Raw genomic sequence first — 15,160 nt, forward strand, 5'->3', positions numbered from 1 at the left:
CTCACCACGTACATGAAACTAGCCACAATTGCCGTGAGCTACTGTTACTTTCTTCAAAATGGAGGTTTTAAGGTTTAAAGTAATTAAAGGGGATAGTAACATTTATAACATTTAAAACGTTGGACATTTCGACAAGACAATGCAGATGGGAAATTGTGGCTTTCAAGGTTAATGTTTATTTTTGACGTCATCCTCCACAATCTGACAAGACTTCAAGGCGCAATGATTAAGCGTGCGCTTTGCGAAGGGGAATTAGAATGCGAGGTTTGTATCGCACATTTTTCTTGCCTTTCCAGCTAGCTGTTTTAAACCGTGCATAATGTTTTGGATTAAAAGACAAGAGTGTCATAACATACACTAAATTAAACTAATTATGTTATCAAAAATAAACAGTGTCTTTTGAACTCAAAGGTTTCGCTAAACTCCATTTGGATTGGAACTCGCACAACTAACTGTAATTGATTAAGAGTCGGCATCGCTGGAGTGAAAACGCCTCTTTTTGTTTTACCTAAATTATCCCATAAGGTGAGCAGTAGAGGACAGTGTCAGAACAAGCCAACCTTTTTTTGGGGAAAAGCACGGTTTTGGGAAAAGCATGAGATCAAACGAGGCTTCACACGTCATCACCACGTGGTATTGTTTCTATGACGCAAGACTCCGTCCTTTTAGCGTCGGTCCGACAGGTTTGAAATTTCGAAGGTAATCTCCGAGCGTCTGGGTTTTAGGTCCCATCATTAGCGTAGGCATTACTCTTGCAGTAAAAAGGTAAGGACGTTTTACCGCATTCTATAACATAAAACAATTACGTAATCCATCCAATCAATATGTCAAAAAACTATTTGAGCTAGCTAGCCGTAGCTTGCTAACTTAAGGCCGTTACTTATTACCGACGGATTTGGCTACGTTGATGATTCTTCGGCAAGTTACCTATCATTCTAGCTCAGTGTAGTCGGTTTGGCGGTCTTCAGGACGTTGTGTTATGGAATATCACGTAATTTGTTAAACAGAAAATCATGTATTTTAATCAGGCAACATTGATGCCTAGCCCATAAGATGGCATATAAACTAATGCTACACACCTTAAATGTAATCATTTACTTAGCCATTAATTTAGTCAGTATGATTACAAATCACATTTTATTTTATTATAATTAATTGATTACCTAAAAAAAAGTGTAGGTTTCTATTATAAAATACATTTTATAATAGCATTTTCTGCCACAAACATTTATTTTGAATCCAACGGTTTTATCTTGTTTCTGCCATGACGCTAATATGGATGTCAATGTTTGGGCTAACATTGGTTGCTTTCTACTTTCTGTATAGAGCTTCTTTCCACCAGCGTGTGAGGGAAATATCACTTGGACAACATTTCTGCTGCTTCTTTTGAATCCATCTATAGGCTGCCATGTCTGAGCCCAATTCCCAGGGTTCTGGTGGTGGTGTTGCAGGCCAGAGAAGCTCACAGGGGGGCCCAGAGATGGTTATAGTGAAGCTGGAGGACTGCAGTCAACCACTGGTACTCAATGTGATCGTCAAAGAGGAAGAGGAGGAGAGAGAAATTAAAGCGGAAATGGAGACTAGGGAGGAGGTGGGGGAGATGGGAATAAAAGAGGAGGAGATACTAGTCAAAGAGGAGCAATTAGTCAAAGAGGAGAGGCTGGTCAAAGAGGAGGAGAAAGAACTGGATGAGGAGGTAGATAAGAGGGGAATCAAAGAGGAGAGACCTGTCAAAGAAGAAGAAAAGAGGGACACAGCCGATCCAGAGGAAGAAGTAGATTACATCCCTGATCCAGGTTAGTTAACCTTGTGTTGTCTTAAGGGTCAAAAATGACCTCTGCTATATTTAACATCAGAGAAAACCCCTTAAATGATATTTTTTCAACTTGGAATTTGATGGCTTTTCATTGAAGGACCCCAACATTTGAAAGTAAAATAATGCCTTGGTTCATATTTTCATGAAAGCTGTACACCACCAGGGTACAAATATTGTCTTATGGTCATTTTTCTCCGACAATTATGAAATAATTTACACCCACACCCACACACAATGAGAATTTGAGATTGTGTACTACCGATTGAATTCAGACCAAACTAAAACTTTCTTGTGCATGTGCAGTATCTCCCCTCCACGACCCCAGCCATGTCTCAAGTTCACAGACAAAATAAACAAAATTTCAGACAAATAACATTTGCACGTCTACAAAGTCCATGCACACATTTGCATGCAGCTAGACGTGGTAATTACAGTTGATTGATTTTTGTTCATGTTTTTCTTTTGTATCTTATTTATAGTTGTTGTTTATGCACATTGTGTGCGGGGCCAATGGTTCAATAATGGGAGGAGACAAGTATCTGAATTGTAGTTTAATTCCTTGTTGTACAGTTTATAAGAATATATCACTGTGTTGTCAAAAAAGACTTATTGTTTCCCTTCAATAAAATGCATTCAAAACTACTTTCTGCCCATTTCTGCTACTTTCTTAAGTTATACACGTTTATTTGTCATTTGCAGTAACAAGTTACGACATTGAAATGTTTGGTTTTCCTACTCCCAACAGTGCAGTTAAAAGTTATAAAGTAACAGTAATTATAATTAAAAAATAAGATAACACAATCAATCAATACTAACACTATACAAAAACACACATCAATAATAATAACTATACAACTGTAGTGCAATGTAAAAGTGACAGGTGTGCATGATATTAGTGGCAGATGTGCATGGACTATGGATGGAAGGGAAGATGGGTTAGAGGGTTGAGCAGCTTTACAGCCTGTGGAAAGAAGCTGTCCCATAGCCTGTTTGTTTTGGACTGAATACTCCTGTACCTTCTGCCTGACGGCAGCTCGGTAAACAGTCCGTGGCATGTGTGGCTGGGATCTGTAATGATCGGTTTGCTCCTCCTACACCTCTCTGTGTAGAGAAAACAATTATGACAGATATGTTGTACTAAAAACCGAGTGGTGTCCACTGATTAAATGCTGTCTTTCTGCACTGTGAAGTGGGAAAACCCAGATTGTTGTGTTTGTGAGGAATGACAGGTTGTTTCTTCATGCAAAACAAATTTCGGGGTGAAAACAAAAATCAGTTAAGCTGCTTTAGGGGTTTAGTGAAGGCGGGTCATTATTGACCCTTAGGATGAGGGGAGTATACAGAATGTTAAGCCTACACAAGGGTTCTATGTTGTGGAGGATGAAGAGATGTTGGTGCCGAGGTGGCCATAGGGTATTCAAAAGCTATTGACAGCTCACTTCCCAGAACAATTATTAGTGGAAGTTAACCTAAAGCCATTTCAACGTGCTCTTGATTCTAACCTCATATCTGTTCAAATTCCCACAGCTAACGGCTCCCACCCCGGTTCAGACAGTGAGTCCAGTGCCACAGCATCAGAAAACCATGAAGAACACAAACAGGGGACCTCAAAACAGAAACATTACCACTGCAACTGTTTTAGTAGTTTCTATGAATCGGAGGAGTTGAACAAGCATATTTGTAGGCCCTGTTCCGATTGCAAAGGCAGTTCTATTTGTTCCACACACCTCCAGTCACAACAACAAACTCACAATGGAAAAAATTACTTTTGTGTAGAATATGTAAATGGATTTCAGACACCAGGGAAACAAGTGAGGCACCAGAAAACTCTCACAGGAGAGACGTCTTACCACTGCTCTCAATGTAGGAAGCACTTCAGTCGGACAGGAGACCTGAAGAAACACCAGCGAACTCATAGAGGAAAGAAGCCTAATCGCTGCTATAAATGTGGGGATCATTTCACTAGTTTATATTTCCTAAAGAAACACCTGATGACTCACTCAGGAGAGAAGCCTTACCACTGCTCTGTTTGTGGGGAAAATTTCAGTCAGTCATCAACCCTGAAGACACATCAGAAAACTCACGCAGGAGATAAGCCCTACCACTGCACAATTTGTGGGAAATATTTCAGTCAGTCATCAAGACTGAAGGCACACCAAAAAACTCACACAGGAGAGAAACCTTATCATTGTTCTCAATGTGTTAAGCGCTTCATTAATTTAGCTGATCTAAGGCGACACCAGAGGACAATACACCTTGGAGAAAAGCCTTACCATTGCACTGAATGTGGGAAGAGTTTCAGTCAGTCATCAAATCTTAAGAAGCACCAGTTAACTCACACTGGAGAAAAGCCTTACCAGTGCTCTCAATGTGTAAAGAGCTTCATAAATTTAGCAGATCTCAAGCGACACCAAAAGACAATACACCTTGGAGAGAAACCTTATCACTGCCCTGTTTGTGGGAAAAGTTTCAGTCAGTCATCAAATATGAAGAAACATCAGTTAATTCACACTGGAGAGAAGCCTTATAGCTGCTCTCAATGTTGGAAGAGCTTCAGTCAGGCAGCAGCTCTAAAGAGACACAACCTAACTCACACAGGGGAGAAGGCTTACCACTGCTCTCATTGTGGGAAGAATTTCAGTCTGTTAGGACACCTCACAAAACATATGCGTACTCACACAGAGAAACCTTGCCAATGCTCTCAGTGTGGAAAGAGTTATAAACACCTAAAAGAACATCAAAAGGCAATGCACCGTGTAATTCTCAATACTGAATAAATACAAAGAACTTATAAAGTAAAGAAACCATACCACTTTTCTGAATGTGGTAATGTGTGTGTATTTCCTAAAGAAACACCTGATAACTAGCTCAGGAGAGAACCTTTATTAGTCAGGTAAACTTCCCACTCTAACTAATGCAGGGAATCAATTTCTATGATGTTTGTAGGCAGAATCAAAACACACCTGTATACGGTCACCAATGACAACATTTTGCTTATTGAATTCTCACAATGCAAATTATATTATGTATCACAAAGCAAATTCAGTTGCCATCCGTTTTACAGACACAAACTACAGGCATAGTCTGTAGCGGTGCAACTTCATCCAGTTTCACCCCCAAAAAAACAGGAGTCAGAAAAAAACGGATTGGCAGGCGTGCAACAGATTGTACATGTAAGTAGTTTGTGGTAATCTTAAAATACTCGTTTTTTTCACAGCTGATTATCTAATGACATGCAGTGTTTTATTTGTACATACATAAAACATTGAAGGTTAGTATATATAGAGAGTGGGATGCATATATGTATGGAAATGTATTACAAGTTATATCTGTAAAATGTCATTTTATTCACTTTCAGAACATCTCTTGCCTAAGACCCTCTTCTCTGATACAGAAATGCTTATCCATTGATTTGTCTTGTCCAGAACTGGTCATGGGAATGCTGTACCTCAGGGCCTGCCAGCCAACTTAATTTAAAACCTACAGCTCATTCAAAAGAATGCAGAGACAAACAAATAAATCTGCGCCCCCCCCCCAGAGCTGTTCAGAATGTTGTGGCTTAAAGCCGGCCTTAAGAAGCATTCTTCTGCTAGCCTACCCTTCCCTTTAATCACAATATACTCAACATACAATATACATTTTTTGAGTGTATGTGTGTATTATGTATGAGATTATTCTAATATAAGGAAAAGCAATAAATTATTGCATCTATATATCACTGTTAGGTAGGGAGATTTGGGTTGTTGGGGCTTCATATTAATCGTTTAACAGACACTCCAAGGCGGGAGATGGCGGTGATGAAATTCAACGTTTATTGGCGGATCGCCATGACAGCGAAACGGAAGTTACTTTCTAGTAGTGACCCACGTCACACCCCATTCCAGTAGGTGGCGGTGTATACATATTTGTTTGCTTTGTCATTTCGACAGTAGGCTTTAAGGAAGTTGATTTCCTTCAGGTTAGTGTAACCGATGTATAACAAAGCTATACACCCAGAAAAAGCGCCATTACTTCCAAATCATGGTAATACGACGATATGACAGTTAAACTATGATTTATTGAAGTTGTGCTTACATCGCAACCTTGACTCGTGTGCGTGCACCGTGTTTATGCGATGTCATAAATCAAGGTCAAGTTCGAAGGTACGAAAGTTTTATGAAGATTACATTTAAAAGAATGATGTAACAATCCAATTATTTCTCAACATAGAGATAATCAACAGTGTCGACAGTTATTACTTGAGATACTAGCTAACCTTTGGCCATTGCTCATTAAAACGTATGACTAACATCGCTGGCTAGCTTCTAGGTTGTCATCTTCATCGTCGCATAGTAGTCACGATCGCTCAGTAAATGGGTTTGGCTATCTTTAGGAGGCCGTGCGTATTGTGGAATATCACATTATTTATTATCAAGAAACAAATGTATTTTCAGTCAGGCAACCCATAATTCGCTAATAAGTTAGCATGTCAAGTTAATGATGGGTAGGTAGCAAATGTTTGCTAACTCTAATTGAAGTAATTTACTTTGTTTCACGGTCATTTAGTCTAATGTAGCCACATACTAACGTACCATAGCAGATTCTAAACAACATTCCTTAAGCATTCTAAACAACATAAAATAAGTACTTCCGGGTCAAGAACTTCCAAAATAAAGTCCACAACTTAATAGTAGGAAAGTGTCATTGACCTACTTTTAAAAAATGTCTAAACTTTAACAATAACGTGTTAGTTATATTTAGGTATGACAATGTTGGAAATTTGCTCTGGAATTCATATAGGTATATATAGGCATACATAGTATATAGGCATAGCCTAGTTAGAGTATTGGACTAGTGACCAAAGTGATTTTAGATGTTGTTCAAAGCACTTAACCTGAATTGCTTCCAGGTTTTTGAAATAAAAATAGTGAAGAGAGAAAAAGGAACCAAAATAGAACAGAAAGATCGCCTACTACTCATCCCTCCAGTCAGACAACACCCCCAAAGCCATACACCATCCCAACCCTCAAGACATCTCACCAAACCAGACATCCACGCTATTCACTTAGCAGACATTCATATCCAGACTTGCAGTATTGAGAGGATACGTTTTTGTACTGGCCACCCATGAGAACAGAACCCACAAACTGGCATTGCAAGCACCATGCTCTACCACTGGGTGTGCACCATAAGCAAGACACAACATGGAATCCAATGAAACTGACCCTGTTCGTGAAACACAATTTACCTTTCTTTTGCAGCCACTTCTGAATGCACCTTTAGCCTTCCATGTCTGAGCCCAAGTCCCTGGGTTCTGGTGGTGGTGTTCCAGGCCAGAGAAGCTCACAGGGGTGTCCAGAGATGGTTATAGTGAAGCTGGAGGACTGCGGTCAACCACTGGTGCTAAATGTGATTGTCAAAGAGGAAGAGGAGGAGAGAGGAATCTGGGAGGAGGAAGAAATTAAAGAGGGGGTGGAGGCAGGTCCAGTCAAAGAAGAAGTGGGAGAGAGACTAATGAATGAAGAGGAGGAGAAAACACCAATCAGTGAAGAGGTAGAAGTGAAGATAGTCAAAGAAGAGATTGAGGAGAGACCATTAGAAGATGAAGAGATGGAAGAAGTAAAAGTCAAAGAAGAGAAAGGGAACAGGGACACAACTGCTGCAGATCTAGGGGAAGAGGAGGGAGAGGATTATGGTATGGCTAATCCAGGTACGTTCAGGTGTGGAGTATGGAGAGGTTAATTTACTCATGTTAGGTTAAATATCCCTAACCTTAAGGGATTATTGCCATTATTTATAACAAATTTCCCACAACTGTTTTTATGGAATTATAGATTCAGACTGTGTACTTCATACATTATCTCAGATTATAGATGAGGATTGTATACTCTATGCATTATTTCAGGTTATAGAAGAAGTCTGTATACTCTACACATTATCTCAGATTATCGATGAAGGTTGTATACAAAAGGAATTTGTAACCCTGCTGCGTGTAGGGCTGTATAGCCACTGACTGGTCAGAGTGCCCATGATGACCCCTGTCCACCATCGAAAGGACCCACTATGGGCACGTGAGTGTCAAAACTGGCCCTTGGAGCAATGGAAGAAGGTCGCCTGGTTCGATGAGTCCCGTTTTCTTTGACATCACGTGGACGGCCGCGTACGTGTGCTCCGTTTACCTGCGGAAGTGACGGACCAGGATGCACTGCGGGAAGACAAGTGTGATGCTCTGGGCAATGTTCTGCTGGGAAGCCCTGGGTCCGGGCATCCACGTGGATGTCAATTTGACACCTGCCACCTATCTAAACATGGTTGCAGACCAGGTACTCCTCTTCATGACAGTTGTGTTCCCTGATGGCAGTGGGCTCTTTCCACGGGGCTAATGTGCCCTGTCAAACTGCACACATTGTTCAGGAAAGGTTTGAGGAACATGATGAAGAGTTCATGGTGTTGCCCCGGCCTCCAAATTGCCCAGATCTCAATCCGATTGAGCATCTGTGGGCCAACAAGTCCGATCCATTGCAGCTCCACATCGCAACTTACAGGACTTGGAGTATCTGCTGCTAATGTCTTGGTGCCAGATAACACAGGACACCTTCAGAGGTCTTGTAGAGTCCAGGCCTTGGTGGGTCTGTGCTGTTTTGTTGCCATGCGGAGGACCAACAGCATATTATCCAGGTGGTCAGAATCTTCTGGCTCATTAGTGTGTGGTGCCAGTGTACCACTAAAACACTATTAAACTTTAACCTTTGAACTGTTTAGATTGGTTGAATCCATCAATAGTCCTATTCACATTCACCCAAATTAGCAAACATTTCTCTGGTATAGGCTGCCTATACAAATTATGTATATCAGCAAATATCTAACCTCATATCTGTTCAAATTCCCACAGCTAACGGCTCCAACCCTGGTTCAGACAGTGAGTCCAGTACCACAGCATCAGAAAACCATGAAGAACACAAACAGGGGACCTCAATACAGAATTATCACCACTGCGTGAACTGTTTTAGTAGTTTTTATGAATCAGAGTTGAAAAGTCACATTTGTAGGCCCTGTTCAGATTGCATAGGCAGTTGTATTGGTTCCACTCACCTCCTCTCTCAACAAACTCACAATGGAAAGAATTATCTGTGTAGACAATTTGCAAATAGCTTTGCCACACCCAGACAACAAAGGATGCTTACAAGGGAGAAGCTGATCCATTGCTCTGAATGTGGGAAGTGCTTCAGTAAGGCAGGAGACCTGAAGAAACACCAGCGAACTCACACAGGTGAGACACCATACCACTGCGATCAATGTAAGGATAGTTTCACCAGTTTATATTTCCTAAAGAAACACCAGATAACACACTCGGGAGAGATGCCTTACCGCTGCTCTGTTTGCGGTAAAAGTTTCGCTCAGTCATCAACTCTGAAGACCCATCAGAAAACTCACACAGGAGAGAAGCCTCACCACTGCTCTGTGTGCGGGAAATATTTCAGTCAGTCATCAACTTTAAAGACACACCAGAAAACTCACACAGGAGAAAAGCCTTACCACTGCTCCCAATGTGTTAAGTGCTTCATTAATTTAGCTGATCTAAAGCGGCACCAGAGGACAATACACCTTGGAGAAAAGCCTTATCATTGTTCTCAGTGTGGGAAGAGTTTCAGTCAGTCATCAAATCTGAAGAAACACCAGTTAACTCATACCGGAGAGAAACCTTATGACTGCTCTCAGTGCTGGAAGAGCTTCAGTCAGGCAGCAGCTCTAAAGAGACACCAGCTAACTCACACAGGAGAGAAGCCTTACAGCTGCTCTCAGTGTGGGAAAGCATTCAGTCGTTTAGGACATGTAACAAAACACCAGCGTACACACACCATAGAAAAGCCTTTCCACTGCTCTCAGTGTGGGAAGAGCTTTAAACACCTTAAAGAACATCAGAAAGCAATGCACAGTGTAGTTCCCAAAAGTTAAATTAACAGCAGTGCTCAGTAAGTACTACTGCTCTGTTTGTGGGAAATGTTTCAGGGAGAGAAGCCTTAAACTAATAAATGTTTTTCATGTCTCATCGTGTTAACCCTCTCAAGGCAGGCGTTGCTAATTTGCAACAGTTAAAAATTAACTAACTTATTACTCCAGATACATATTTCATGAGTTTGTTTTACTCAGAAGTACCACTGCAGGACTTGGTTGTCCATTAGCAACAAACAGTTTCCCACTTGCTCACCAGATGGCAGTGTAGTCTCACTTCCAACAGTCTGTTTCCATGGGTTCCCTGAAACTGATTTTCTTGGCATCAATTTCGTGTAAGTATCACTATCAACCTCCATTAATTTGAAACTAAAACTGCATAAGAAGAATCATAAATGTATATAGACACAGTAAATGCCAATTAGTAGATTTTATCTCTTCTGGATTTTTACCCTGGTGCAGCTCTATTTCAACGTTGATTTGCAACGTGTGGCCAGATAGGTACCACTGGATACCACATGCTTTATCTACTAGTTTGCCTATATTTTGAGCAACCATTTATACTAGGGTTATTTTCCTATCACCAGTGTTTATGTATTACTTTGAGGTGTCACTGAGGGTATGTCATATGGAAAATTTGATAATTTGGAGTGAAGTTACAAACAATCAGAGGCAGATTTGATCAAAAGCAATGGCACAATACCATGTTCATTTGACTGTGCAGTGAGGAAAACTGATGTAGCCTAAATTCCATGGCACTTTTATTAGTACATATCATTGTGTCAAAGCATTTTTTGGCAAACTACCTTACATAATACTCTCTATGCAGGATTTGCAGTGTGTTATGGCAGGCAGAGGAAAGATTTACTCAGTCTGGGAAACCATTGAGTACATTTGCCTTCCTGATGATGCTTTATCTGACACAGAATCCATTCCAGACGATAAAATTGCTGATCCAGATTTTGAGGAATCTCCTGAAGCATACGAGTCTGACTCCAGCTTTGATGATGATAAGCCACTGGCAGAAATACCAAAAGCTAATCTCAACCACCTTGAAATTCATAACATACATGCAGACAGTGACACTGAGGTCCCAGATGACAATGAACCTCAGCCAGGCCCAGCTCCAGTCAACAAAGAGTTTTCTTGGAGGCAGAGGAAACCCCCAGCAGCTGACATAGACTCTTCATTCCGAAGACCTGCATTCTCACCTCCCCCAGACGAAATACCAAGTCCAAAGTGGTATTTTGATCAGTTCATGGACAAATCTGTGTTTGAACATATTTCTCACCAATCTAACTTGTATGCAGTTATGGAGAATGGCCCAGAACTGAAAACAACCCCTTCTGAAATAGAGCAATTCATTGGTTTACACATCTTGATGACCGTAGTACGTATGCCATCGTACCGCATGTACTGGCAGACGGCAACCCGCTACGGCCCAATTGCGACAGTCATGGGACGTAAGCGATTTGATAATCTGCGTACATACATCCACATGAACGACAATACCAATGTGAAGCAAAAGGGTGAGCCTGGATACGATCCATTGTTCAAGGTGCGTCCAGTTCTTGAGAAAGTCTGTGCCAACTGTTTGAAGGTTGAACCAGAAGAAAACCACTCCATTGATGAGCAGATGATCCCCTTCAAAGGAAAGATTGGAATGAAGCAGTATATCAAGAACAAGCCGCATAAATGGGGAATCAAGGTCTTTACTCGTGCAGGTGTCACTGGACTAGTCTATGACTTTGAAGTATACACTGGAAAAGGGACCGTGACCAATGAGCGTGGACTTGGTGTTGCCGGTGAAGTGCTTCTTCGACAACTGGTTCACTTCCCCTGAACTCATTGTGGAACTGAAGAAAATGGGAATTCTAACAGTTGCTACCATCAATCGTAACCGTCTCTGTGGATGTACCCTCAAGAGTGACAAGGAACTCTCAAAGGCCGGGCGTGGTGCACATGAAGTGGAATACGAAAAGACAAGTGGGATGTCCATCGTGAAGTGGTATGATAACAAGGCAGTGTTGCTGGCATCATCCTTCATTGGCCCTGAACCTGTTGAGAGATGCAGAAGGTGGTCGAAAGAGAAGAAGGAATATGTGGAAGTGGACAGACCCCACATTGTCAAGGTGTACAACCACAACATGGGAGGAGTCGACTTAGCAGACATGTTTGCAGCTCTCTATCGCATTGACATCCGCCCACGACGTTGGTATCTGCGCATCTTGTACTATTTGATTGACTTAGCACTGGTCAATGGTTGGCTCCTCTATCGCCGTCATCTCACCCAGAAGCAGGAGAAGAAGTATATGCCACTTCTTGACTTCCGTGTTCAAGTTGCAGATGCCCTCATCAAGGTTGGCAAACAGGCTGACTTGAACAGTAGGAAAAGAGGACGACCGTCATTGGAAGATGATCCAACGTCCCATCAAGCTGCCCCACCTCCACCTCCACTTCAGAGGATCTCTGCACCATCGGTTGATGTCAGATTAGACCGATGCGATCATTTCCCCCTCCATGCTGAGAAACGTGGACGATGCAGACTGTGCAAGAATGGCTACACACAAATGGCCTGCCTGAAGTGCAAAGTACTTCTGTGCTTTACAAAAGACAAAAACTGTTTCTTGGAGTACCACACGACAAAGTGACTTGGAAACATGCCCTACTCAATGAGGATTTGAGATATTGGATTTGGATCCCATATTGTTTTTGTTGTTGTTCTGCAACTGAAAAGCACTTTGTTACATTGTTTGAAAAGTTGTATATAAAAAGTTATTGTTCATATCATATTCAGTCGTCAGTGTCTAATTACCACACTGGGCCAATATTGCAAATCTGCAACATCCCAGAACGCCGTGCATGTGAAGGTCTCTCTAAAAAAAAAGTCAGGATTCTATTGTACTACCCCATATGATAATTTTCCCCAAATATAGGGATTTTTCCTGTTACTAAAACTTAATTTGAGCCTGAGAGTTAATGTGATGCTGTGCATCTAACCAATACTGACAATTTTTTATCTTGTGCTTATTCTTTGAAATCAGATTAATATTGTAAATTATATTATATAAATTGACTAAATCATAAATTATGTCTTTCAGTGTCTTTTTCTTCAAAAAGTCAATACCAAAATATTATTGTAACATGGTAGTATGCCTGGTGCTGACCACTCTGTCCTATTATCCTGAATGCAGTAATACGAAATAGGGACGACTGTAGAAAAGTGCTGGTATTACTTGTAAGAACACAGTACATCTGAAAATCAGTTAATTGTTGGATTGTCTAAATACATTCTAGACTAGGTTATACTGGTTTGGTCAATTAAAGTAATACAGAATACTAGTTATTAAACTAGTTGCATATACTTTTAGTTATCGGGTAGACTAGACATACTTTAGTTTCATTAATGCTGGCACGTGTTCTTAATCAAAAATGCTTTCTTCCACTACCACACCTCAAATATACCCTGGAAGGGCTGAGGAGACAGGAAGAACCATGAACCCAGAGTTAGCATGATAACACACCATTATAGAAAGCATGAAACTTGACCACGGTACGCATTTGTTTATTGGTTCAAAGTAGTTCAAAGTAATAATCATCAATGAAGAACAAACATCTCTCAAACCATTGGCAGTGTCTTGGATAACAGTCCTACGTTGGTTGAAGTTTTCTGCTTGTGCAGGAAGTATTTGCAAACTGGTATCGCACAATTTTCACTGACGGGTGAACAGGTAAACTGCATATGAACTGCTAATCAACAGATATAAGCCTGATAACTTTTCTAAACTACTGATTGACAGATATAGGCCTGATTACAACATGTTTATAAACTACTTATTGACAGATATAGGCCTGATGGCAACATGTTTATAAACTACTGATCCACAGATATAGGCCTGATGACAACATGTTTATAAACTACTGATCCATAGATACAGGCCTGATGACAACATGTTTATAAACTACTGATTGGCAGATACAGGCCTGATGACAACATGTTTATAAACTACTGATCCACAGATATAGGCCTGATGACAACATGTTTATAAACTACTGATTCACAGATATAGGCCTGATGACAACATGTTTATAAACTACTGATTCACAGATATAGGCCTGATGGCAACATGTTTATAAACTACTGATTGACAAATATAGGCCTGATTACAACATGTTTATAAACTACTTATTGACAGATATAGGCCTGATGGCAACATGTTTATAAACTACTGATCCACAGATATAGGCCTGATGACAACATGTTTATAAACTACTGATCCATAGAAACAGGCCTGATGACAACATGTTTATAAACTACTGATTGGCAGATACAGGCCTGATGACAACATGTTTATAAACTACTGATCCACAGATATAGGCCTGATGACAACATGTTTATAAACTACTGATTCACAGATATAGGCCTGATGACAACATGTTTATAAACTACTGATTCACAGATATAGGCCTGATGGCAACATGTTTATAAACTACTGATTGGCAGATACAGGCCTGATAGCAACATGGTAGTTTTGGTGGTCCATACCTTACCTAATCCTTCGCTGGGTTATTGTGGACAGCACAGCCTGTCTTCGCACCTTCTTTTGTGCATGAACATCTTTCGGCGAATTGCCACCATATCCCTGCAGCCAACTGTCGGCTGAGAATCTGTTAGACTAGACGTGTTGCGTGGCCTCGGTCAGTTGAGTTGTCTAAGATGTGTCCTCCAGCACACGTACTGCAGCAGCATGGGTCTGAAACACCATCTGGCCCACTGCTCGTTCCGCAAAACTCCTCTCATCTGTACACACGTTCCTGTCAAATGGAGCACGGAATTTCCTGAGAAATATCTTTAAGAAACAAGTGTACACGTCTGCCATAAAATAGTTATGACCTTAGCACAAGGCCTTCAGCTTTGCATTGTGGATGTACTGTTAAGTAATAGGAAAAGTATTACATGTTTTTCAAAATGTGTTCCTTATTTGATTTTTTACAAAATCCACAAAGAAATATACTCCCAATAACTGTCCATCAACTCTGTTGTAAATCCAGCTGCACACTGTAAGTTTAGATTGGCTAAAGGCCAGTGTCTTTGGCAGGCCAGCAATCATCCCCTGTTAGGTCTCTTATCAAAATATGCCTTATTCTGTTACAGCATCTCTTTCGTGTCTTTCAGTCTGGCTATCTGTATGTTCTTCATTTTGTTAAACCGCTTCGGATCTCAGAAAAGCGCTATATGAGTATAATGCATTATGACTGATATATGTCAAGTACATTAGGAATATATTAAAGTGTACTAAAATGCTATTCCCTATCCTGTATTAAGTGCACTAAAGTGTAAAATAAGTGGGTCCATTTTAATTCAGTTATGTACACTAATTACTATTTGAATAACACTTAAATACTATTTTA

At 40.6% G+C, this 15,160-nt stretch overlaps 3 protein-coding genes across 3 annotated transcripts; all 3 read left to right on the forward strand.

Annotated features, from left to right (window-relative positions):
- Positions 1 to 679: 679 nt before the first annotated feature.
- Positions 680 to 4,593, forward strand: LOC105005643 (zinc finger protein OZF-like). The gene is made up of 3 exons (XM_020049620.3): positions 680 to 765; positions 1,403 to 1,796; positions 3,344 to 4,593. Exons 2-3 carry the CDS (start codon positions 1,409 to 1,411, stop codon positions 4,591 to 4,593), a joined length of 1,638 nt encoding a protein of 545 aa, XP_019905179.3. The 5' UTR covers positions 680 to 765; positions 1,403 to 1,408.
- A 1,193-nt stretch (positions 4,594 to 5,786) lies between these two features.
- On the forward strand, positions 5,787 to 9,777 carry LOC105005641 (zinc finger protein 436-like). Its single transcript, XM_010863713.5, has 3 exons — positions 5,787 to 5,958; positions 7,057 to 7,505; positions 8,688 to 9,777. Exons 2-3 carry the CDS (start codon positions 7,085 to 7,087, stop codon positions 9,749 to 9,751), a joined length of 1,485 nt encoding a protein of 494 aa, XP_010862015.3. The 5' UTR covers positions 5,787 to 5,958; positions 7,057 to 7,084; the 3' UTR covers positions 9,752 to 9,777.
- A 1,744-nt stretch (positions 9,778 to 11,521) lies between these two features.
- Positions 11,522 to 12,419, forward strand: LOC114839840 (piggyBac transposable element-derived protein 2-like). The gene has a single exon (XM_029122439.2). The coding sequence runs from the start codon at positions 11,530 to 11,532 to the stop codon at positions 12,397 to 12,399; it is 870 nt and encodes a 289-aa protein (XP_028978272.2). The 5' UTR covers positions 11,522 to 11,529; the 3' UTR covers positions 12,400 to 12,419.
- Positions 12,420 to 15,160: the final 2,741 nt, after the last annotated feature.

This window comes from Esox lucius, chromosome 9 (genome assembly GCF_011004845.1).
Source record: "Esox lucius isolate fEsoLuc1 chromosome 9, fEsoLuc1.pri, whole genome shotgun sequence".
In the NCBI taxonomy this organism is placed as follows: Eukaryota; Metazoa; Chordata; class Actinopteri; order Esociformes; family Esocidae; genus Esox; species Esox lucius.

Excerpts from the sequence above, each read along its gene's own strand:
- LOC114839840 (XM_029122439.2), top strand. The coding sequence starts at position 11,530 with ATGAGCGTGGACTTGGTGTTGCCGGTGAAGTGCTTCTTCGACAACTGG.
- LOC105005641 (XM_010863713.5), top strand. The coding sequence starts at position 7,085 with ATGTCTGAGCCCAAGTCCCTGGGTTCTGGTGGTGGTGTTCCAGGCCAG. Across the intron at positions 7,506-8,687 it reads TTATGGTATGGCTAATCCAG|CTAACGGCTCCAACCCTGGT; the intron begins GTACGTTCAGGT and ends AAATTCCCACAG.
- LOC105005643 (XM_020049620.3), top strand. The coding sequence starts at position 1,409 with ATGTCTGAGCCCAATTCCCAGGGTTCTGGTGGTGGTGTTGCAGGCCAG. Across the intron at positions 1,797-3,343 it reads AGATTACATCCCTGATCCAG|CTAACGGCTCCCACCCCGGT; the intron begins GTTAGTTAACCT and ends AAATTCCCACAG.